Consider the following 24,823-nt stretch of genomic DNA (forward strand, 5'->3'; position numbering starts at 1 on the left):
ATTCGCGAAAAACCACAAGGGGGGGTGTTCAAACACCCCCCCCCAGCAGGGCGCGGGTTAACACTCACACATGCAACGGCCGTCAGTTCCATATAGTTCTACCTTCTCACAAATCTCTTTCCAACACAAAGAATAACCTGGAAGTGCAGCTACCTGTATATTGGACACCAGCACCCAAACACCCCTCAAACGTACACTGACGCTCACTCGCTCGGTCTGACACGATCCCCACATTGCATTGTTTGGGGCCGGGTCCCGGGGGCGGCGGCCGGCGAGCAGTCACCCGCCGCCCCTGGGTCGGCCGTGGTTTGTACATGGCCCGACAGATGGCTGTACTCGCGTCCAGACGGCACAGCCCCGAGGGACTGACAGGACGGGACCAGACGAGACGGCCAGCGCACTACCGTGCTGCCGCCACCGCGCGGCGCCCAGCGCCGGCAGGGATAGAGAGGCCGGCGCTTATTTAAAAGTAGGCGGTACAAGGATCTATAACATAGCAAGTGAGTAAGCTCTGTGGATGTAGCATTACACGCTTAGCACACTGATACAAACATCATTTCCACCTGAACCGCCGACTTTTGATGGGATCAACACCTTGTAAGTCGCACATAGTGCGGTACGTTGACACTGGCCAATGTCATGTCAATCTATGGCATAATGACAATAACAATATCTGTGTAAAGTCAAGGAAAAACAGGCATGTTTCCTACCACCGTATATCGGATAGGCCTAGTGAAGCTTTAGTTGATGGCGGACTACTAATAAAACAATCGCTTCAGTTACAGATATTTTGTCGTGCCTCTAACGTGCCAGTTCTTGTTCGCTCACCAAGACTTTCCCAATAATACATATTGCAACAGAGGAACGGCCCAACGAAATTTTTCGCCAAGTGCTTGGGCATAAATTGGCCGCTTATCTAGCAAACGAGAATCAAATCGTCTTGCAACGATGCCACAGCCGCTTCCGATAGATTTTGTAGTACATTTGCGCAGAAAGCCCTTCTGACAGCCACCTACTCTCTTTCCTAGCGAACATTGCATTGGTTCGATCGCGGGCCCCACGGCTGGGTGGCGACCGAACGGCTAAGGCAGCGGCCGACGAGTGCGTTACATTGTGCGAGGTGCCGTGCAGTGCATACAGTGCGTGCAGTGCAGAGGTGCCGACCGCGCCGTCACACATACACCATGCTCCAATCGCCACAGCTACGGGCTCAAAACCCGCCCAATGTTCACAGGTAGGACAAAATGAACGTCCTGTCACCCTGGTAGAGGCCAACGGTTACAGAAACATAAAACGGACCCAGGGCTGACGAATCGGCTACTGGCGAGCCACAAACTTAGGACGCTTCGATATTTCCGTCATTTAACAGGGTAGATATGTAGCAAGCAAACTAAAGGAAAATGTTCGCAACAGAGGAGAAGCGCACTGAACTGCAAAATTTAAATCCCGACCATTATACAAATGATTAAGGAGCCAGAGATGACCAGCAAATCAGTCAATCTACCAATAAAGGTCTGAACTTCCCATACAGAGGGCACACAACCCTCTATGGCCGTCTAAAACTAGGAGTAGAATAACCATTCCGGCTACCTCATCCATCCATCCACCGGCCCACACCGACACCGGACCCGGGGCCAGCTCGCTCAGTCCCCTCGGAGAGGAGTCCCGTCCCCGGCGGACGGAGCCCCGGCCGGCCCGGGTACCTCTGGGAGGTCACCACCCGGCGGGTGTAACTCGGGGAACACTCACAGCTCGGCCGGCTGCGGCGGCCAGCCCTCAGCTCGGTACTACAGACCAGGTCGGCCGGCCGGCCGGCGGGCGCCGCTCACAGCCCGGGCAGCACGGCGTTCAGGCCCTTCAGCGCCACCTCGTAGCCAAGGAAACAGGCGGCGTTGGCCGGGAACGCGCGCAGCATGACCGGCGTGAGGCCGCGGAACAGCGCGCTCGGCCCCTCCTTGCGCATCAGTTCGATGAACACGTCACGGATACCGCGCGGGTAGGCGCCCTCCGGGGCTGGAGGCAGAGCGGGACAGCGGGTCAGGCGAGTCGCCAGACTCAGGCGGCGGGGGGGGGGGGAGGGGGCGTGCTAGGGCTGGAGGGAGTGGTGGGGGAGTTCTTTCATAAGTTAGCTAAATTTCGAATATGGACCCCCAGGCGCCACCGGCCACTGAACATGAAAACGACGCTATGCGTTGTTTATTGATCGTAGTGCAATTAAAAAAGAGGCGAAGTAGCTACATTCAAAAACACTCAGTCCACCTATCAATCATAAATCAAATATCACCCACTAGAAAGCGCAAACCGTAACCCCCGCCGCCATTTCCCTCCACCCCCCCCCCCCGATTCACTGCGCCGCCCACGCCTCGGCGGTACTCACCGGTCTGAAGGCGGCTCTTGAGCACGTCGGGCGCGATGGCCACCGCCCAGTTGAGCATGCCGGCCACGCCGCCGGCGAGCAGGGTGCGCATCGGGCCCAGGTCCGAGCGCGACTGGTTGGCCGGCGTCAGCAGCCGCTGCAGCACCTCGTACGAGCCGAAATACATGCCCGAGGCCGGCACATCTGCACGGGCCGTCAGAGTCACTCAGACAGACGCGCGGAACGCGTGCAGCACGGTCACTTTGCAAGACGTGGGGCACAATTACCCGAAAAAGGGGGCAGTACAAAAAAGGGACAGTGTCTCCGAAAAATTAGCATGCAATATGCTTGAAGGCGACGGGAGTCAAAATGCGCTCGCAACCTGAAACGTTCAAAGATAACATCCCATCCGAAAGTCTACAGCTCAGAGACAGGCGTACCACGGCCCGCCAGCCAGCCTTGAAGACCAGGGGTGCCAGCCGGCGGCGCCGCCGCCCGCACCGGACGTCCGGTCAGCGCGCTGCCGTTTCCGCAGCACAGTGTGGCCAAACGCCAGATTAGCGCGAATTTAATCAAAAAACGAATTTGGGAATTTTGACTTTTTATACCTATCAGTCGATAGGAAATTGTCCAAAGTATGTCAATATCATAATACTTTGGTTCAATGTCTTCCTTTTGGTGTCCAAAACGCTAGCTAAAGTGGACATAGGCGCAATGCCGGTCCCGGCAGTACTGAAATCGTCGAAAACCCGCGTCACGATTACAACACATTTCGGCGTAATTGTCGGAGAGGTTTGGAAATAATTAGAAAGGCATATGATTACTGAGCCTCTATTTGATAGTATACCCGAATTCTATAGGTACATATCCTTGGACTAACCGATGAGTTATGCTCATTTGAAAATGACCTTTTCAGACATCCCCTGAAAACACTGTCCATCTTAAAAACGTAGAGATATAAGAAAATGGCAAAAAAAAAAACTCCACGCCAAATCTACCATGAGAAGATTCGCCACACTTTTCTGGACATGATCCATTCAAGAAACCCTGTCCCAACCTGCCCCCGGCCTTTGGCTCAGCTTTGAACGTATCGGGTTGGCCCGCCCGGGGAGGTCCGGCTACAGGGTGGGCGCGGCGGCGGCTCCGTAACGTTATGTGAATGGCTCAACCGCTGTATTTCTGACTTCTTATATTGCAGAATACGGTCGCCAATGACTAAATCTTGGCAATTTTTTCACCCTCGCCCATATAGGGGGTGAGGGTGGGGGTCGAAAGGACCCCTCTCGGTTTTTCGCAAAAAGCGCATATAAAAAGCGGCCGATCGCGACGAAACTTTCAGTACCTACCCTCGAGTTTATCAATTTTACACCTACCCTTTAAATTTCGCGACCCTGACCCCAATGACCTTTAACCTGTGACCTATTTCTCGAGACCATGTTTGGCCGGAATCGCGATTGGGCGTATGTTTGCTTGCATTAGCCGCGCGTTTGCAGTCTTTTCGTGGCTTCAATCGTCTAAATATGTGATATTATGATGTTGGTCCCATACGTTATGGTCGATGTCAAGGTCACTTGAAGGTCAGGTCAGTTCAATGACCTTTGATGACCTCGGTTCACCTTTTTTAGTTTTACATGCTTTCAGGCTAGTTTTTGGAGCTTATTTCGAATTTAGTAACCATTTGAACATTTAGGAAGAAGTTCTGGTGCCTTCGTAACATGCAACGAAGCTGTCACTGGCGGTTGACACCTATTAGTTATGAATACCCGGCAGGACGCCTACTGGTTGGCCTGACCTGACCTGACCCGACCTACGTTCGCGGCTAGCAAAACACCAATACGGGCGAGTGTTAATGACATGAAGATGCTTATGGTGTAAGTCTTTGTTTTTACTCCCATTGCTGAGGTTCGGTCCTATCGGTGCGTGTATTTCTGCAACTGTCTACCGATTTATGTGCTTCACCAGGAACATTCACACAGAAACATAATTAGATGTTGATTTTTTCAAGCAAACTTTGGACAATCATAAGAATTTACCAGAGAATTGATGGGAATTTCGTAAACGCTTCCTCCTCCTAACATGCCCATCATTGCTGGGACCCACAATTTTATGCCTCTTATTTGCGGTTAAATTCCAGGATTTCGTAATCAGAGTCGGAGTCGTTCGGAGTCAACCCGGAGTCGGAGTCGTTCTGAGTTCTGACCCCAGTCAGAATCGGAATCATAATCGATTTTGGAATCCGGACCAAGACTCGTAGTCTGAGTCACCGAAAATCCATCGACTGCGTGGACTTGCCATGGCTGCGGAGTCAGAGTCCGAGTTGATCGTATAAGTCAACAATTTTGCCCGGAGTCAGAGTTGAAATTGACTTTTGAAAGCCGTAGTCGGAGTCCGAGTAACTCCATCGACTTCACAGCCCTGGTAAGCACATCACCCGTCGTAAGCTAGTTCTCCTTACTTTTAGAGGCGGAACTATGCCACCAGTATAGCGCCTTTTGGGGCGACTAACGGAGCGAGCGAGGGGGTGAGTCTTGCACATGCGAAATTTCGAGGGGGTACCTCCAACTGACTTGTGCACGGCACCCTACTGACAGGTTTCTAGCGATGTGCCAAATTTGAGCACGATCGGCCCAGCCGTTCTCGAGATCTGGGAGCGGCACCCTGCACGTGCGCACGTGCAAAATGGGTCCCAACTGACTTGTGCACGGCACCCTACTAACTGGTCCCTAACCGTGTACCAAATTTGAGCGCCATCGGTCCAGCCGTTCTCGAGATCTGGAAACGACCCCTGCACGTGCGCACGTGCAGCAGCACCCCAACTCTGGCACATGGATATGCAGTGCCTAGTGAGTGCCTACCTACATGCCAACTTTCAGCGCAATCGGCCAAGCAGTTACCGATATATTGCAACAATTACAAAACTGACACCTCTTCGTTTTGCACGTGGCACGTGCATAAGGGGTCACCCACATGCATCGGGAACAGTGATGCCATCCACATTTTTGCTCCATCCCAAGATCTCGACCAGAATTTCCCAAGATTCTCGTCTCAAATCCCAAGACTACCCATCGAATATCCTTAGGAGTACCCCAAGTAAATCCATAGCTTATTTTGGACATATTAGTGTGTTTAGTATTCAACTTTCTCTTCTTCGGGTCCACCCTTGTCCTTATTGGCGTATTTACAGCAGCTTATGTACCTAGAGGCCGGGGGGAGGGGAGGGGGAGGGGGTCGATCGGACTCCTACAGCTGATCGGTTCCTGACCGAGTATAAGAGCTTCACGAAAAATGAAGATGCTGGCCTAGACAACATGAAGCCGGTGGTATCTGATATTATGGTCAGGTCATTCGTCGACCGTCAATGGTGGGTCAAGGACTTAAAACACATAGTCCGAATCTGTTAGAACTTCTTGGAAACGAAGTCTGTGGCATTTTGGATTTATTTCAAAATTTGTCTCGTGACACATTTGGAGAAGCTAGGGTCAGGTGAGGTCAGGCTGATTTTAAGTGTTTTCCACCACTGAGTTTTGAAATATGGGCTCCAAAACAAGCTCTTAAAAGCTTATGTGAATCCTGAAATCGAAAAGCCTATGCTGTGAATCTGCGCGTAAGCCAGTGCCCGCTGGGGCCCATGAATTTTCAAGCCGGCGATGGCGAGGGGGTCTAAACGAGGACCTAACTCGTCCCCTGGACTATATAGTTACAAGACGTCAGCAGTGTTGTGAAGGTCGCAATGTTACGCTTTGATTATTTTTGGTCCAGCAGAGCCCAGAGGTCAGGTGACCAGACACTTTTCCGAGGTCAAAGACAAATTGCCCTTATTTTGGTTCGCGGTCAACGGATAAGCCTCCATAGAGCAAAACCGTAAAATGAAACGCTTTGTGCGGTAGCCGCTTTCTGAAATGTTTTTTAGGCATAATGTTTGTAAAAGCTTTTCATAGCCACCCAACATCATGGACGCCGGTGAAACAGGGCGTCGGAGGGCATATTAGTCTCGTGACATTTGTAGCTTCTCCCCCTTCGTGTGCCTTCTACAATCTACATGCTAAACGTCACGTGTAAATTTCACGAACCTTGATCAAATCGCCCCAGGCGCCCTGTTTTCACCGTCGTCCATCATGCCGCCAAACCACCCATCCCCGTTGATCGGTAGCTGGAAATTAAACAACTGAGCGCTAGTTGCGAACAGCGACTGAAAGCTGCTACTATACCCATAACAAGTAATGGTACAAAAATAATCCTGCGATCTCGGGAAGATAATGCCGGCTAGAAACATCGCAAGCTTCGTCCGTTACTTCAATATGTTTGATTAAAGGTAGTGTGCCAGCTTTCCTGGACCGTATGGAGTTAATGGCCCAGATAAGGAGAACCGGATTTTTAGAACTTATCCATACCTTCAAAACTCATGGAAACGTCTTAAATTCTTCAAATTTTGAGTACCCCAGTGCGAAATTCGCCCCGACGGGTTGTCGGTCGTACCCCAACCACATTTCACACCACTATGAACAATAAATGCACACACTGAAATCGCTATTACCGATATGCTCATCCAATCAAGTTTCGATAAACCCGTTCATCATCATCTCCTGCGGTTTCGAACACGCCTGTTAGGTGGTGCGGTAGACCGTGCCCAAAGCCAGGGCCCCGGTAACGTGAGATAGCCGAGTCGGGGCAGCGTGCGCTGACCCAAGCCGGGGCCGCGCGTCCTCCCGGTGTCATGTGATAGCCCGGGGCTGCCCGCGGGGATGCGGTAGACCGCGCCCAAAGCTGCGGCCCCGGCTTGGGTCAGCGCACGCTGCCCCGACTCGGCTAACTCACGTTACCGGGGCCCTGGCTTTGGGCGCGGCTTCTGCTCATACTTTGTGGTGCGGTGGTGATGCGTCGGGCCGCGCGCTCTGACTTCGGCCAAGAAAAATGCGTCAGCTGATCATTGTCATTTCTGCCACTTGCGTGTGGTGAAATGGGGTCATAACTTAAGAGACGGCTTTTTCATATCAATTATTTTACATAAAATCATATTTCAAACCATAAATAATGTTCGACAGCCAAATAAAAGAAACAATACCAATACAGGCTTACAGTTTAAGGCTCGACATTGTGTTGTCTACGATTAGACAGCTGATAACTCATTCCCGTATGTACGTCGTAACTCTATAATGACCTTTGCTTATTGTCACATGTGCGCCACATTCGCGATTGTTGCCGACGCCTGTTTACAGGTCAGCCCACTACAGTTGTTATACATATCGAAAAACCGATAAACTTTTAGGCGAAAAAGGCACTATTCCAGGCCCATTTTTGATTTTTTTTGCGATATTAGGTAAAAACAGAAGCTTCTTATCCTAGGAAAAATAAAATGGGAAATCTTTCAAAGGTGGCACACTACCTTTAACCGTCCGTAGTGCAAATCCATCCTAAATCTATTATCGACCGAGGAAAAAGCATTCGACAGCATTAGAAGACAAAGTGAAATCAGCTTCTGCCAGATCCCAAGATATGCAGTGCAAATCACAAGATCCCAATGTTAATGTTCAAATCCCAAGATCTTGGGACAAATCCCAAGGAATGGCATCGCTGATCGGGAATAGTCCAATACTTGGTAGAAGGAATGAAGCTACCCTACAAAAATTACCGCGTGTAAATCGGTCAAGTGGTTGCTGAGATATAAGCCTCGCAAAAGCGTCCGCACGGCCGGCCGGCCGGCCGCTCATACTCAGAAATTTCCGTTAATCTTAGGAAAGACTACGCTCGCTTCGCTCGCTCCGTAATAATATGTCAGCAAGCATTTACAATGCATCGTAAAAGGTCTCACATAGGTTTAAGTGTCAATTTTGAAACCAGGGGACTATTTTCAACGGATCTGAGCAGCGCTGGGATTAAATTCGCGCTTAACTGGTGTTTGGCCACACTGTGCGCCGGCCGACCAGGAAGGAAGCGGGACAGATAGGAGGCCAGCGGCGTCGGGCTGCAGCCCAGCGCGGCCGGCGCAGCTGTGCGCACGTACACGAAGACCCAGCGAACCTGGACAGGAGCGGCAAAACGAACCAACTCCGAGAACCCAGCAGGGGTCGACGCACGGAGATAGCACAGGACCCGGTGCACCCGCGGAAGGATACTGAGAACGAGTGGCTTCCAAATAAAGTAACATGATCGAAAAGATACGGGCAATTAAATCTTCATCAGCATGACATAGTCACAGAGAAACGTGATCACGGCTGTTTTCTCTGTGATTATGTCATGCTGATGAAGATTTAATAATCGAAACGCGTCCATGCACTATTTGTTCCGTGTTTTTCTACATGATCGAAAAGAGCCTAGAGCGTAATTGTAGATTGTGCAAACAGTTGACAAAATGAATCATTGAGGGAGAGAGCCTAGAGACTAAATTGAAGCCCCTTGGTCAACAGGTTGCAGATTGAATGAAACTGATCTAAGACCACTATCGGACTCTGGTGGGGGAAGATCCGACCGGAAAGAAGTCGGGAATTCCAAAGGAAGGAGCGTCCGAATAGCGGACCAGTTTCCTGGTCCTCACGGGGTAAGTCCGCATAGTCACACTGACGCATCACTGGGTCAGTTATCGAATTACCTCCCCTGCCAAGCTCGAGAATGGGGGCCCAGTCGAGGTATATCCGCCCAAAGCTGCACAGCGGCCGATACTGTGTGGGGCGGGGAGAGGAGGGAGGCAGGGGAGGGACGCGACATCCGGAGTGTCGGCGCCGAGTCCATCCTGCGGCGGGGGTCGGGCCGCAGAGCGGAGCCGCCCGCCACCGGGACCGCACGGCAGCGCCATGGCCCGCGCCACCCCCACCGCCGCCATCGCCGCCCTCTGCCTGCTTCTGACGCTCAGCGGTGCTGCATCGGTAAGCTGGAGGGTGCCACCGCACCATCTTCCTTTTAACAATTTAATCAGCTTTTTTAAAATACCAACACAGGCCAAATAAAGATAGCTGCTCTTCTCTAATATGCAGAGATCCCGTTGATGTTCATTCTCCGCTGTTGACCTGCCGCCGTGTGATAACAGTTACAGTTAACAGTTAGTGTGAACAGTTAGTGAGTTTCCACCGTCCACCCGCGCCCTGTGACTGACAGAGTGAGCCAGATGAGAGTCAGACGGCGTCCCCCGGCGGCTCGTGCCCGGCCGTCTGCACGTGCCACCTGACCGAGCGCAGCCTGGTGCCGCTGGTGCGCTTCTCCGAGACGGGCGACCGAGACCACGACTCTGAGCACCACTGGCAGTACTACCACCAGCGGGAGGTCAGTTCGATACAATCCACAACTTGCCGCCGCTGTCATGAGCGCAGGTTGAAATGATCAGAAAAGAAAATAACTAATATTTACCAAAGGATCTGTTTTAATTATTTTCATAAGGGAAAAACGACATGCTTTATAAAGAAGTGTTTGCCGCGAAAGCTTATTACGCGTTGGCCAACCATATTGTGTAGTTCAAAAACCAGCTGCATGCTGATTGGCTGACCATGAGGTGGCTGCATTCTTTTACAAGGGACACATTCCTCTACAAGGCAATCTTTTCGGAACGAGAAATGGAGTATCTTTGCCTAGGGTGATCGCTGTGGCGTAACAGCTTCTGATTTGTTGGTCTCAGTTCAAGCTACAAAACTGTTATTCCAGTTCAGAACACCATGCTAAAAGTGATTTATTTCATTTAAGCCATTCGTTTGACGTATCGATCTCGTATCTACCGACTCCTCTCTGTCTCCATGCGCCCATAGCCCGCTGACCGGCTGTGTTTCGCTCCGCGCCTCCACACTCCCAGAGCCCACTGACCCGCTACTCCTGCTGTGTCGCAGACCCTGAACGGCAGCTCGGCGGCGGCCGGCACGGACGGACAGCCCGCACAGACCGCGGACCTGGTGGTCTCTGTGGTCTGCGCGCTGCAGTTTGACACGGACACGGCCGCCCTGCTGCAGCAGCTGCCGGCCGACACTAAGGTCGGTGACACACCCGGTGTGAGGGCCGCCCGCCCTGCACAGGGTTACAGAGGATGAGCCCAAATGGCTCACTTCCTCTCACCACAATACAGTGACTAGTTGGATTCAGCTCCACATCGCAGACGGGATGCCGGTTAATGTTAATTACCTAAGACAATATGAGGCAATTGAAATGGTCGAAGGCATGCTGGAACTTCGTCAACGATAGGCTGGTCGGTATTCTGAGGGAACCCAAAACAAATTGTAGCAGCAGTCATCGCAATATTGTGCCCGAAACTGGCATTTGCCTATTTGGAATGTTCTTTGGATCGGTATGATTTGTGTTGGCCTATGAGAGTTATTCAGTTTAATCTTTACAAAGTTTTCCGTTTCCGCCTATCCGTCTTGCAAAACAGTACTGCTTCCCGTGCGTAGCACTGCTGCCATCCATTGGTAAAGTCACAACTATTTGCCGGCGCTGCCGCCGGTCCGGACCGTGCGGCACAGCATACCTGCAGGCGACCACTAGCAGTGCCATCTAGCGAGAAAATCATAATTCAGTGTACGGCTTTGCGCCGTCGATATTACAAATGCACCTGAGGAATGGAATGGAAAACAAAACACACGATATATACTTTTCTATCATCTGTCACCGTGTTGAGCTTCATCGGGCACCAGTAGTGCCCCCTCCCCAGCGCGGCGTACCAGCGCCGGACACTGACCCCGGCCCGTCCGCCGGCAGTTCCTGTCACTGCTGCAGGCGCCCGACCTCCCGGCCACCTACATCCGTGCCGAGCACTTCTCAGCGCTCACTCAGCTCGAGGGACTCGAGATCCAAGGCTTCCACGCGCACGACGACTACAGCCACGACCACGCCGCCGCCGCCGGTCTCCATGGCAACGACTTTGCGTCCATGTTGGCGCGCGCCGGCCGTCACCGCGGCCTGCTGGAGCCCGCGCAGCCGGCCAGCGCGCGCATCGCGCTCAGCCCGGACGCGCTGCGGCCCCTGTCGCGGCTGACCCTGCTGAACCTAGAGCACGTGCTGCTGAGCCCGGAGGCCAGCGGTGGCCCGGCGGCGGCCCAGTACCAGGTGGTGAGCGCCGCCGGCGGGGAGGGCGGCGCGGCCGGGCCTCAGGTGCAGCTGGTGGTCGCCCAACAGCCCGAGGTGGTGCCCTACAACGAGTTCCGGCTGCACGCGGCGCCCCAGTACTCCAGCTTCGCCAACCTGACGTCGCTCGAGTTCCTGCGACTGGCGCACTCCGGCCTGGAGGAGCTGCAGTGGCAGCTGTTCGAGGGTCTCTCCGAGCTCAAACACCTGAGGCTCGAGCACCAGCTGGTGCGCACGCTGCCCGACTTCGCCTTCTTCGGCTGCCCGGCGTTGCAGCAGCTGTCGCTCGCCGGAAACCGTCTGCTCACCGTCAACATGAAGGGCTTCGCCGGCCTGCTCGACCTGGAGAGGCTCGACCTCTCCGACAACCTGATCTCGGAGCTGAGCTACGTCACGTTCGCGCCGTTCCCGCGGCTGCGCGAGCTCTCGCTGGCCGGCAACCCGGTGAGCGCCGTGCTCGAGGGCGCGCTCGACATGATGAACGGCACCGAGGTGCTGCGACTGGGCGCCGCCGACACGCCGCTCACGGTGCGGCCGCGCGCGCTCCGACACCTCAGCGAGCTGCGCGAGCTCAGCGTGGCCAACCTGACGGCGCCGGGACTGCGCGGCGAGCTGCTGGCCGAGCTGCCGCAGCTGCGCCGGCTAGAGCTGCACGGCGACCTGGGCGAGCTGCGGTTCGACGCCTTCTCGGGCGTGCCGCGGCTGGAGCGGCTCGACGTGTCGCGCTGCCGACTGGAGGACGTCTCTCAGGACGCGTTCCTCGGCCTCGGCCGGCTCACCGTGCTCGACCTGTCGCATAACGCGCTCACCGAGCTGGCCGCCGAGACGTTCAGTCCGCTGTCCTCGCTGCGCGAGCTGTACCTGCACCACAACCACCTGAGCTGGCTGAGTCCAGAGGTGCTGAGCGGGATCCGGCCCAAGCTGCTGCAGCTGCAGCACAACCCGTGGGAGTGCACCTGCCAGCTGGCCTTCCTCAGCGCCGCCATGACCAACAAGGTGAGCCGACACCGCCAGGCGCCACATCCAATATTAGAGCAGCGGCAACTCATTTCGACTTATCAGATAGGCACAACACAGGAAAGACCAGGCAGTAGAAGCAACCAATTCACAAAAATAATATCCTATGTCGTCCCAACTAGAAACATTCAATAAGCTATTGATCATTTGTAGCGCTTCGCCTGTCACAGCAATTGAACCAGCGAAGTAGATATCGATTGTAGATATCGAAGTAGATATCTAGCTATCGATTGAAAGAACGTTAGATTGATTGAGCAATCAATAGTCAGTTCTCCGCCCAGCCGGCTCCACCGACTTTGGACCGGCGGGTCTTATCCACTGACAGTGTGACGGTCAGTGTCGCCCGGCGCGGCAGCCCAAACGCTGCCTAGTAACAGGGCGCCCTCTGGCAAACTCCAAAGGACAGGACCAGCTATCGTAGATAAACAATTGCCACACGCGAACTTTGGACTACAACGGAATGGATAGCCCTGATAATTTATGGGGATGCGTCCAAACAATATTCTACCAGGCCGATGTACTAGATATATAAACAAGAACCATTCTTGGTATATATCCACCTTGAACAGATGTTCATAAACACAGGGTCGCTGCACGGCAAGGAATGCCCATATACCTCTCCCCGCATACAAAACAGTTGAGTACTTCAATGAATAGGGCGCAACGCCCAGCGCACCTACCAACTAACGGCACGCAGTAGCATAAGTCCCTGCCGCCACCGCTACCCCCTACTGACGCCCTCCGTACGGCGACAGGCGCGCAGCGAGCACAGGACCGTCTGCGAGTGGGACAGCAGCGCGCCGGGCGGCCGATCGTGCCACCACGAGCACCGGGCGCACCTGCACTACGACGCCCGGCTGGAGCCGCGCTGTCACCAGCCGGAGCAGTTCCGCCACTGGGGCCTGTACGAGGTGCTGCAGCAGCAGCTGCGCTGTCGGCGCCGGCCCGCCGCCGCCGCCGCCGGCCGCGCGCGCGCCCAGCTCCACCCGGAGGCCGAGGACGTCGACTACCTGGCCGCGCCCGACGCCGACGTCGTGCTGCTCGACGACCGGCAGCCGACCGAGGACGACGAGTACGACGACTACTCGGCGGCCGCCATCGCCGACCAGGAGCTGGCCATGGCCGAGTACTCGGCCGACGACTACGAGCCGGAGTCGGAGCCGGAGTCGGACCCGGAGCCGGTGCAGCAGCAGCAGCAGCCGGCGAACGTACTGCAGCCGGAGCCGGAGCCGGAGTATGCCACCATACCGCCGGAGATGTTCGCCAAACTCTCCAAGAAGGCACAGAAGCTGGAGCGCGAGCGAATGAACCCGAAATTCCGCAAGTTCTATAACCTGTGACGTCGCGGCAGACCTGATAGGCACCAGGAAGACCGATAAAAAGTTAGCGTGGTGCCTTTGACGAGCGGTGACTGATCACAGCGCCATATAGTGTTTTCAGTGTGTGCCACCGCACACAGCAGCCCCTCCCACTGAGCTGTTGGCGTGCGGCCCTCCAAACTTCGCGATCATTCCTTACTCTGCAGGTGTCTCATATCTTTGTCAGGTTTTACTTGGACGATAATTTTTCGTCAGCTTCAGCGTGTGTTTCCACCGTGTACGTTGTTTGTGACGATTAGGATGCCAAACTCGGTGCCAATGATCAGAAGACGTGTTTGCATTTGCTATTCTTGGGATCAACCAAGCGCGAGGCAATGATATTGGATGATGCCCATCACGCAGTACAATAAAATGTCATAACTCCAAACGAATCGGCCAGAAACGAGAAGAAATAATGACCCACAACCGTTTTATTTTAATCTTCATCCTTTAACTGCATGTAATGTTAGAGAGATGGGTCTAGTCGTTCTCGAAAGATTAGGCTGATGAGTAAGCAAACACAAACAGAATGACAACGTGGCTTACGCAAGCCACTAAACCATCCGGTTCCCAACAGGATAGTAACTGGTTCTCTGCTCTGCGGACGCATTTGAACGCAACTTTGTTTTTTCGGGTGCTGATGTAAAACAGGACAGCTTGGCATCCATCAGGCGTAATTTTCAATGACTGCTATCATTTAAAGATCATCAGTTCTCATTAAATTCATCGTTATCAATAGTTAAGCCTGTAGTGACGATTCAAGTGACGCAAACATTTCAATCTGAGCTTTTTGTTTTATCGTCAGAGAATGGAGTAAAATATAATAATCTTTGAAATGATGGGCAGAAGAACCACCGCTAGTCTACTCCAACTCTGAATGCTACAGCTTGGTCACCTCCTCCCTCCTCCCGACTGTGCAGCCCCGTACCTCTGAGAAGGGTGGCGCAGGTGCCCTTGTAGATGCTGCGGATGCCGCCCTCGCGGAACAGTTGCTTGGCACAGTCCAGGGGACCCGCGTACTTGGCCGGCCCGGTGCCAGCCGCCTGGATCTGCAGGATCGAACGACCGATCAGCGGCCGATTCGCACACATTTGGGGACGTCGACATAAACTGAGCCTACGCTTGGGTTATCTTGGGTTGCATGAAAAAAGATAAAAAGGTACTTCATATTTGCACATACGCTTCACAACTCCGTCTCCGAATTAATGCCGTGCCCTCTGACACGGTACCTCTCCTCCCAACACTCTCAGCGCAGTGACTGCGGCACCTTCCTACCTGGAGGAGGCACTTGATGCGCTCTCCGGGCGCCATGATGCCGGTGGTGAAGACGCCGGCCACCATGCCGGCGTTGAAGAGCTGCAGCACGGTCAGCTCCTGGTCCGGGCTCTTCTGCTGCAGCCGCTTGCCGATGCTGTTTCCGAGGAAGCAGACGGCGAACATGGGTGTGACGCCCACCAGCGGCGCCGCCATGCCTGAAGAGAGGCGAAGGGACAGCGGTAAAACCATGGACAACAGTCTGCCACCGCCAGTCTGTGCCAAGACTCAGTGGTGGGTCGCACTCGGCATTGATGGCAAAAAGTCCAGCACATTACAAAGATCATTACAATACACTGAGGTGCGGCTCTGAACTGTCCCACCCAGATTCTCGATAGGAAGCCAAAGCTTCAGTAATAGTGACGACCACATCCAACAAAGGCTGAATATTGGTCTCAAAGTCTCAGACTCTCATGAGTGGGGTGACATCTTGCAGAGACTCCACATTTCAGGGGACTCACAAATAACAATACTCAACAAGGCCCTCAATCCCTGCCAAACTGCCATCTCGCTCCTCTGTAAGGTCTCCAGACAGTCGAAGGACCACAAAGACTCCTGAGGGTCTGATGCTGGTATGTGAGGACCTCAGCCCAGTCTGAGAGGATCCTGGAGGCTGTAATACTCAGAGTGGTATGACCCTAATGACCAACAGGGCCTACAGAAACTCCTGTTCTGATCTGACCTGATCCACCTTTGGGGAGCTTTTCTAATATTGCAATAAATGTGCCATATAACAGGACTGGTCAGAAGCAGGATACAAATATTTATGCAAACATAGCCTTGATAATATGAAAGTTGATAACATGACCAAGGGATGGCAACTCTGACTCTAAAGCAAAAATGTGTACATTTTGTCAACTCTAACTCATTCCACAACTGTCAACTCTAATTCTGACTCCACTGCCACCTGGCATACAACTTCAGCAGGTAACCACTCCATTCACCAATGGTTTGGATGCTGGAGCTATTACAACATGCAATTGTCACTGCTCAGCGTTTAAGGAGATTCAGCCTTGTTGGCTTGGTATCATTCTTGATGAAGAATATAGTTCATAGAAACACATCGAATGTGCCATGGGGCAGCTTGAAAACAAACAACTTGTCTCCTGCGGCAATGGTAGAAATTACAGCAGTTATGGTCACTCCAGTCACTCGTGAGTGGGGAAGGAGACACACTTTGCCTTCCGTCCTAGCATAGGCAGGCACACACAAAAAACCTCAGTCTCCAACTGAGACACGCCTCGCCTCAGTTGCCTCAGAACAACAACAATGTGTACAATCGCCAAGGAACGCAAACAAGATTACTTGCATTGGTTTCTCAAAAAATGGGCTAACATTTTAGTCCTCACCTTTGTAGAGACCCTTAAAGCCTTCTTTGGCAACTGTCTGCTTGGCACAGTCAAAGGTGCCAGTGTAGAGAGGCTTCTCCCCAGGAGCTGGATTTGGCATGGTCTGGAGCCGCACCTGGGAAAGAGGAATAACATTAAGCTTCTACATAATATTATCTATTGCCCTGCTAATGTTAAACTTTTTAATATACAACCTATGTTTCATAGGCATGCTCAGAAATACTACCCATCGGACAAACTGTAACAAATGAACAAATCAGTCGGGGAAACTATGGTAAAATCTGCCATTTTTAGCAGTCTGCTATTTTTAGCAGAAATCTGCTAAAAATGGGTACGGATGTGACGTCATCGTACCCAAATATAGCAGATTTGGGTACGGCCCCATACAAAAGCAGATCTGCACCCTAATTGAAGCAAATGCGCATCAAATGCCTGGCAGATTCATGATGAAAATAGTGCTGAGAGTGTTCTCTGCTATTTTTGTTCAGATCCGACTATTTTCAAATTCATTATTTGAAAATAGTCGGATCTGAACAAAAAATATCAGAGGACATTCTCAGCACTATTCTAATCATGAATCTGCCAGGCATTTGATGCGCATTTGCTTCAATTAGGGTGCAGATCTGCTTTTGTCGGGGGCCGTACCCAAATCTGCTATATTTGGGTACGATGACGTCACATGCGTACCCATTTTTAGCAGATTTCTGCTAAAAATAGCAGACTGCTAAAAATAGCAGATTTTACCATAGTTTCCCCGACTGAAATGCGGAGTCTGCAATGCAATTATAATTAACAATGCAAAAAACAACAAGTGTTACTGATCATGATATTTCAATTACATTACAAAGAGTAGGTATTAGGTTCATATGACAAGGTTAATGAATAAATAATGCATGTCTAAGTCAAAAAACCCCAAACACATCGGAACTATTCTAAAATAGCACACCTTTATGGTATCGAGAGGGTGTCCAGTGACGACCAGGCATGATCCGCCGAATCCACCCGCGATGAAGTCCTTAGCAGGGCTAACTTTCCTCGACATGATTTTACACTATGTAGGAGACTTATTGATGAGAAATATTTGGTAGAAATAGATCAATAAAACAAAAAGAACAGTCCGTGGATCACGACCACACTCTTCAAGCTCAAGCAAATAAATGAAAATCAACCACAGCCAAATGCGCCATCAAACGTATCTGCGCCAGATATTGTAACATATCCTTCTAAAGTTCTTGATAATCAGCGGATTTAAAAAAACTTTTTATTTATATCAATATGCGCTTTTTTTACACGCTGCAGTGCCAGTGCAGAGCAAGTGCGGAGTGTACTTGAAGTCAATAAACGGTGAAAAGTGAAAACTGTTACAATTTTGAGCAAATTGAGTTTTATTTACCGTGTCGTAGCCAGATAGACAATAGGTAATGAATAATGAAATCTCAATAGAATGAGGCAGTCGTCCGGACTTCAGGAGGTAAGAGCCAAGAGCCGAGGGCGGCTAAGTAGTGAGTTCCATGCAGGGTATATTGGTTCCATGCTGCCAAGGCTTGCTGCCGTGCAAAGACAAAAACTACTATGTTGGGTCACCTAACTTCTGACCCAATATGACCTGACCTGACCCAACATATTAGTTTTGGCATTAGTAGAGCAGACGTCACACAAAGGTTTTCCAACCGAGGAGAGGCGCTGTAGGTTTGTAGGTTGCATGTATTTCAATTTAGGGCCTTGGGTTGCAGGGTAGGTTTGTAGGTTTTTAGGTATAGGTTGTAGGTCAAGGTTTGTAGGTTGTAGATAAGGTTAGGTCAGGTTAGGCGCTCTGGGGCGTCAAATGTCCCCGACATCTCAGTGATCTCAATGACTAAAGAGGATGAATTGACGGTTCCATATTGATATGATCCCGGAGCCGAACCGGACCCCATCCCCACTCCGCAACGGACTAGGACTCTCCGAACTCCGTAAAATCGTGACTGTAACCGTGTTTTTGCTCGGTTACCGGCCGCGCAGGGAATAAGGGAAGCAGGGGGGTCGCGGGGGTCGCGACCCCCCATTTGTGAGAACCGGGGGGGTCGACCCCCCACTTTTGGCGATGCTGAGTATGCTTTTTTGAGCTATCATGTCAGTGAAGTTGGCGTCAGCAACCTCAACAAATACAGCGTCAGATTCAGAATCGCTTCAAGAGCTCCCTAGTCCCTATTGCTTGTAGGTCAATAAGCTGTGGGCGTGGAACATCAGCATGACGATGTTCTAAAGTAGCCCCTTATCACTCAAAGGAGTGAGTGCGCCAAAACTGACCCAGGCGTTCGTCTGATTGTCAAAATAATGGTTGCAGTCGATTCGTCGGATGACGTATCAGCTACGAGATACGGCCCTCCAGCAAAAGAGTGGTTGGTTAGCCTATGTGCTTTTGGTGTAATAACTTTGAATGACAGAGACACAACTGCAATATGACGCAATAGAAATGAGAAGAGGGTTCCTGCACACACTTCGGCAATGGTTTTCAACAGCCATTAGACGTATTCATCAATGCATTATGCAGATCGCTTATTGTGATGTTGGCAACCAACCACTTAACCCGCGCCCGGCTGGGGGTCCTGGATTTCCACGCCCTGCTGGGGGGGGGGGGGGTGTTTGAACACCCCCCCTTCTAACTCGGCTCCTGGGCCACGTAGCGATACGCGGAAGGCGGCGTTCGAAAGAGCGTCAAAAATAATGAGGAAATCACTTCGGTCAATTTTTTGATCAGGTCAAAGGTCAGGTCACCAGAGGTCATTGAAGGCAAAATTTCGCCGATTTCCAGGTCGAATGTCGACAATTTCCAAGAAGCCAGCGCATAACTCGGGAACCAATAGAGCTACAGCGCCGCGGAAAAGCGCATTCGATAGCCCTATTAACGCCCTTTCTGAGTAATTCTCTCAGATTTGACCTAACGTCAACGGTTTTGCCTGCAGGGGGCAAAAACTGCAAAAATAGCCGATTTTTTCGGAAACAGTTTTTCTGCAATAACTTTTGACCCAAGCCTTGTACGAGCTTACTTTTACCAGCATCGTGTTCTTCTCGTCAAGACGCATCGAATGAACTATAACTTGACCTTGAAAGGTCAACTTGAAAATTTGACCTCAGGTCAAGGTCATGACCTGACCGGAAAGGGTCATGTTGCATATCAGTCGATCCGTATCGTCGAGCTGAACACATCTAAGGCGTTTTCATCGCTCTAGCATGCCTCTATCAACAGTTATTTGCGAAAAACTGTTAGATACCATTCGTGACCTAAGATGACCTCAGGGCATAAACAGGGGTCACGGACACCATTTCCATGTTCAGTGTGTCTAAACCACTTGTAATTCAGTGTTTGGGAGTGTTTATAATGTCTTTCGTCCAAAAGAGGCGCATTTCAATTTTCTCCCATTGACTTATAATGGGGAGGTCGCAAAATTGACCTGACCTTAGGTCATCGATATCAAAATTCTGAGATATACATTTTGTACATGCTATTGCTCTTAGCAATCGCTGAAAGTTTCAAAGCGATCGGTCACTCGGTGTAGCTATGACAGACATTGAAACTTTTTATGAGGTGAGGTCACTTCAAGTGACCTGGTGACCTGACCTTGAATGACCTTGGTCTGAAATTTTCACAACATGTGTAGAATTGATGTATGATAAGGTGTACCAAAAACGGCGGCGCTCCGCGCCGCCGTTTTTGAGATATTCGCGAAAAACCACAAGGGGGGGGGGGGTGTTCAAACACCCCCCCCCCCAGCAGGGCGCGGGTTACCTGGAGGGCCGTACCTAACTAGCCTCAGCCCTGACTACCCTCGGACCTGCCTACATAGGGGGAATGGGGTCAGATGGTGGACTCCTCTCGGGCGTTCCCAATAAGACGCGCAAAAGGAGCCTATTGCAACGAAATTTCCAGTGACCTCGAGTCAATCAATTTTACACCAACTCTAAAAGTGTATTGGCCCTGACTCGAATATAGATGACCTTGGTTCACTTTTTTGAGTTTTATTTGCTTCCACTTACAAGTGTAGTTTTTGGAGCTGATTTCGAGCTTAGCGCCCGTTTGAACATAAGAAGTAGTTTTGATAAATGGTGGTTATGTAACATGTTTAGTTACCAAACTATCGTTGGTGATTGTCACTCACTCTAGATGACAGGCAGGAAGCCTGCTGCACGACCAGACCTGACCCGACCCGATCTGTCCCAAATGCATGGAGTCATCATATCTTTGTTCAACTTCAAAACTAACATCGAACTCGTACTCGGGACCCCGATAACAGCTACGGCTCACAAAGTTCTAGCAGGCCAGATTTTCCCTACTTTTGGGCGTTGACCTAAGATGACCCGGCCAAGACCTTGAAATTGGGCATCATCGGCGTTCTCTCATCACGGGCAGCATCCTTGCTTTTCCGCGAAGCTCTACCTCGATCAGGGGCCGAAAGCATACCTTAGCGTTACGTTGATAAACGTTTTACTTTAGCGACCCGTAAAACACGAATAAGAGCTACAGCGACACAGAAAGCGTATAATCGTACAGGGTGTTCCGAAAAAAGTGTCACAGTTTCAAACGTGTATTATAAACGCTTGACAAGTATTAACGCATTAAAACATACACCATATGAAAGCTCACGTTTGTCGTTTTTCAACAAGGTTACTCTCGTATCAGTGCTATAACTCCTTGCCAGAGGGCAGAGGAGTTCCTGCGATCACAAGTTTACGCGAACTTCTTGTAGTTCACGTTCTCGATATGGGCACCACCGCGGTTGAGACACGCCTTGATTCTGGCCTGGAAACTCTCAGCGACTTTCGTCAGAGTCTCGGGACCGACTTGATGCAGGTATCTTTCGACGTTCTGCTTAAGCTGGACCAGTGTCTTGGGCTTGCCTGCGTACACAGTGTCCTTGGCAGCCCCCCACAGCCAAAAGTCTAGCGGGTTGAGATCAGGGCTGTGGGGAGCCCACTCATGGGCGGTGCCGAGAGACATGAGGCGAGCGTTGAACAGCTCCTTAAGGCATTCGATACTCTCACGCGCAGTGTGAGGCGGAGCTCCGTCTTGCATGAACCATGCCTGTTGCAGTTGGTTATCGGTGAGCATATCGGTCAGATCCGCGTAGAATTCCCGGATGACCTCGCGGTAGCGCTCGCCATTGATGGTGACGGTCCGGCCATCTTCTTCGAACCAGTAGGGACCGAGGAGGCCGTGAGTGGCGTTGTAGGCCACGAAGGCAGTGACCTTCGGGCCCTTCAGCTGCTTCTCCGTTACTTCTTCCGGTGGTGAGTTACCCCAGAAAGTGTTGTTGTGGTTGTTCACCGCACCGTTCAGGTGGAAGTGAGCCTCGTCTGAGAACCAGACTCGGTTCACCCACCGCGCGTTCCTCTCCATCTTGTTGGAGATCCATTGACACATGACTTGCCGCTTTTGCCTGTCCCGATCCGTCATCTTATGTCTGGTGGATATTATGTACGATGACAGTTTTAGCTCGTCGCATAGGATGCGTCTTACGCTGGTTTTAGCAAGTCCGAGCTGTTGAGAGCGTCGACGGAGCGACTTCTTGGGACTGGCAATGACGGAATTTCGCACGGCCGCGATGGTCTCTGGGGACTTTGAAACCGATGCTGGCCTGCCGCTGCTGCCCCTGTGAGTATTCAGGACTGAACCTGTTGTCTCAAAATGGTTAACAAACCTTGCAATGAGTTTGTTGCAGGGCAGATCTCGAGTTTCCATGTCACACTCGCGTCGAAGTCGGCGGCGGACGGTGACGTACGATTTCGTCTCGAACCATAATCGGACGATTTTGATTTTTTGTTCTGGCGAGAAAACCATCGTAGATTTTGGTGAACCGTTTTGTCCACCAAAATCGACAAGGGTTGTGAGCAACATATCTTAAGCCAAACTATTTCGGACAATTTTTACGGAAATCGCACGTGACTAAAATCGTGACACTTTTTTCGGAACACCCGGTATTTGATAGCTTTTTTAAAGCGATATTTCAATCGCCGTATACCACGAGTCTGTATCACCGTCTATATTGCCTGTTAGTTACGTCATCTCAACGGTGTTTTCCTGTATCTCTCTACCATAGACAATGGAATTGGACATGTCACATCCGATGCGGTCCTGCTGGCGAGGTCCTCTCCACGTTTGTCTACATCAAAGGCCGCTGACCCCTGACAGTGCCGAGTGATGTTTGTTTTGTTAATTTTATTGGGTAGTAAACCCTTTCGATCTTACTAGCCATGTGAGTTCAGCGGCATGCCTGAAAAAATAAGGGACCTATCGACCGACTAGCGTACCGCAGTGGCAGAGCAGAGTCTTATCTGCCGTTTTGACTGGAGCGTTCCGGTGCAGGACGGGCCGGCCATGTATTGGACCGGCGGCGCGGGCAGTCAAACCGTCACCTCGGAAGAGTAGGCCCCTCTCAGATTGGCCCTCCACCGGGTGGCTGGTGGTGCGACTGTCAGCTTGGACAGTACACACTGCGATCAGGGAGGAGGATGTGGTCGTACTGATGATAGAGGACCATGGAGTGACCGGCAGACGTTCAGCTCAGTAAAGTCTTTCTTTCAGAGTAGTAAAGTAATCTTGGTTCAGCTAGTCACAGTCACACATTCCTACCTTGATGGTGTCGAGCGGGAAGCCGGAGACGATGGCGCAGGCGCCGCCCACGCCGCCCGCCAGGAAGTTGGACAGGAACCCCGTCTGCTCCTTCGTCATGTTGTCCGGCTGTGTGGCTGACGGAGACGGTCAGTAGACTGCGCGCCGCTGAGGTCTCCGCTCTGTGCCGTGGTCGGCTCTGACGACTGAGACGCCCTGGGGCCCGTGCGCTCTCCCTGAGCGTGCACCACACCACGGCGTGCCGCTGCCGTCCGTCCTCTGCAGGCTGCACCGGTCGGTCGGGCCACTCGGTGCCGCGGGTCGTCCCTCGGTCCGTGGGGCGGTGCGGGTCGCGACGGGCACTGTGTGCGGAGCGGCAGTCCTCCCCGACCGGCGGCAGACCACTGTACGACACTGGGCATGACACTGTAACTCAGCCGGGCGCCGCCAGACACCGGGCCGCCCACCCCAGTTTGTTTGGCGGCCACAGACCCCAGACACGCCCGGTGCTGAGTGCGCCAGCTGGACACGGAGCCTGGTAGATGGAAATTCCCCTCACGCTTTCCTACCGGCCGCCCGGGTGATTGTGTATGTTCTATACGGGGCCACATGGCCTTAATCACAACTGTTCAGTAGACACGCCTGGAACGTTTAAGCGTTTTAGCCCACTTCTTTGTGTAAGTAATTATTCTTCACATCCGCTTGACTTGACAGCAAACTATTGACTCAAAGATGATCGGAGCGAAGCATTAGAACAACGAAGCCATTGAAATGCCAGCTGAGGCGTTTCGTAACCCACGTAATGCCGATTGTTCTCCAACTGTAGAGGACAACGGAAGGCTTTTGCGCTTTGAACTTGGTACATTTTGCACGGTCAATGTGCTAAATCAACGAACATCTGCTGGCAGCATTGTTTTTTAAAGTGCCACTCATTCAAACATATGTCAGTGCCTCAATTGGAGGAAGACGAGTATGGGCTACATTTCTCCTTGGGAGGTCGAAGTCCAGCGCCACAGCGGCGGAGCTGGAACTATAGTGTCGAATGTTCCTTCGGAAGGTGGCAGCACGAGAGCTGTAACGAGACGGCGGTAGTGTGTGAAGATAGTCTGGATTTAGTGCTCGATTTGTGGAGGTCCACAGCGAGGCGTTCAGCTGTACTCGTTTTGAGCAAGAGTATGCGAGCATGTAGCCGATTATTTTGTTTATAGCTGATTGTCGCCCGCCTGTCTGTCGAATGCCGACGGGGCTGTCGCCGTCACGGTAGCTCGACCTGACCGGCTGCGGTTGTCCGACGTGTTACGTTTACTGTTAAAGCTGTGATTACTATCTAAGTAATATTATTCAGTTAATATTCAAGTAAGCAAAGTACTCAATTCATGATCTCTATATCTGTATTCTGACTAATCTATCCCGACATCGCCCAATAATACACACTTAGATTTTCTTATGTCGCGTGCTCTGTACGCAATGGGACCATCACTTCATATATGACACATCCTCCCTTTTCTGAACATGCTCAGTTGACTCTCCTCCTGCTTCTGAGTAGGTATGGAGATCGAGTCACTTGCGCCTGTTCTCTGTGTTGAGCCTGTTGTGGCGTCGCAGCCACTTGTCTTGGTACACTGGGGACGGGTATATACATATACTCATCATCAGATGACTGGCGTGTCGCTGCACCCCTTCCTGGTCTGTCCGGTGCCGGTCGAGCCCTTTCGAAGGTCGGTCGTGACCCGGCCTCTTGATACGGAGGCTTGTCCTGACCCGGGTCACGGCGGAGGTGACGTCTATTCCGGCGATACACGCC

The 24,823-nt window shown here is 51.8% G+C and overlaps 3 protein-coding genes across 4 annotated transcripts in view; 2 read left to right on the plus strand and 1 right to left on the minus strand.

The window, feature by feature from the left end:
• Window positions 1-141: 141 nt before the first annotated feature.
• On the minus strand, window positions 142-23,601 carry LOC122371598 (mitochondrial carnitine/acylcarnitine carrier protein-like). Of its 2 annotated transcripts, none has more exons than XM_043348020.1 (6): window positions 23,041-23,601; window positions 16,431-16,545; window positions 15,043-15,239; window positions 14,696-14,816; window positions 2,378-2,560; window positions 142-2,013 (listed from the first exon to the last, which is right to left on the minus strand). In XM_043348020.1, exons 1-6 carry the CDS (start codon window positions 23,137-23,139, stop codon window positions 1,826-1,828), a joined length of 903 nt encoding a protein of 300 aa, XP_043203955.1. In that variant the 5' UTR covers window positions 23,140-23,601; the 3' UTR covers window positions 142-1,825. The 2 variants fall into 2 exon arrangements, with proteins under 2 accessions (XP_043203955.1, XP_043203956.1); XM_043348021.1 differs by lacking the exon at window positions 23,041-23,601 and adding an exon at window positions 17,377-17,625.
• Window positions 9,084-14,155, plus strand: LOC122371596 (insulin-like growth factor-binding protein complex acid labile subunit). The gene is made up of 5 exons (XM_043348015.1): window positions 9,084-9,216; window positions 9,446-9,610; window positions 10,165-10,305; window positions 11,027-12,388; window positions 13,165-14,155. The coding sequence occupies exons 1-5, from the start codon at window positions 9,145-9,147 to the stop codon at window positions 13,747-13,749; spliced, it is 2,325 nt and encodes a 774-aa protein (XP_043203950.1). The 5' UTR covers window positions 9,084-9,144; the 3' UTR covers window positions 13,750-14,155.
• LOC122371594 (FYVE, RhoGEF and PH domain-containing protein 4-like) overlaps window positions 17,724-24,823 on the plus strand; it is a 63,268-nt gene continuing 56,168 nt past the window's right edge. Inside the window, exon 1 of the mRNA XM_043348014.1 lies at window positions 17,724-17,901. The gene's annotated coding sequence lies outside the window, so the exon portion shown is untranslated. The remainder of the gene's footprint in view (window positions 17,902-24,823) is intronic.

Source organism: Amphibalanus amphitrite, unplaced genomic scaffold, assembly GCF_019059575.1.
Source record: "Amphibalanus amphitrite isolate SeventyFive unplaced genomic scaffold, NRLGWU_Aamphi_draft 001261F_arrow, whole genome shotgun sequence".
Classification (NCBI taxonomy): Eukaryota; Metazoa; Arthropoda; class Thecostraca; order Balanomorpha; family Balanidae; genus Amphibalanus; species Amphibalanus amphitrite.

Coding starts and splice junctions, on each gene's coding strand:
- LOC122371596 (XM_043348015.1), top strand. CDS start 9,145: ATGGCCCGCGCCACCCCCACCGCCGCCATCGCCGCCCTCTGCCTGCTT. Junction 9,217..9,445: donor CGCTCAGCGGTGCTGCATCG/GTAAGCTGGAGG, acceptor TGTGACTGACAG/AGTGAGCCAGATGAGAGTCA. Junction 12,389..13,164: donor GCGCCGCCATGACCAACAAG/GTGAGCCGACAC, acceptor GTACGGCGACAG/GCGCGCAGCGAGCACAGGAC.
- LOC122371598 (XM_043348020.1), bottom strand. CDS start 23,139: ATGACGAAGGAGCAGACGGGGTTCCTGTCCAACTTCCTGGCGGGCGGC. Junction 15,240..16,430: donor CTTTAAGGGTCTCTACAAAG/GTGAGGACTAAA, acceptor GCCTCTCTTCAG/GCATGGCGGCGCCGCTGGTG. Junction 14,817..15,042: donor GCATCAAGTGCCTCCTCCAG/GTAGGAAGGTGC, acceptor TCGATCCTGCAG/ATCCAGGCGGCTGGCACCGG.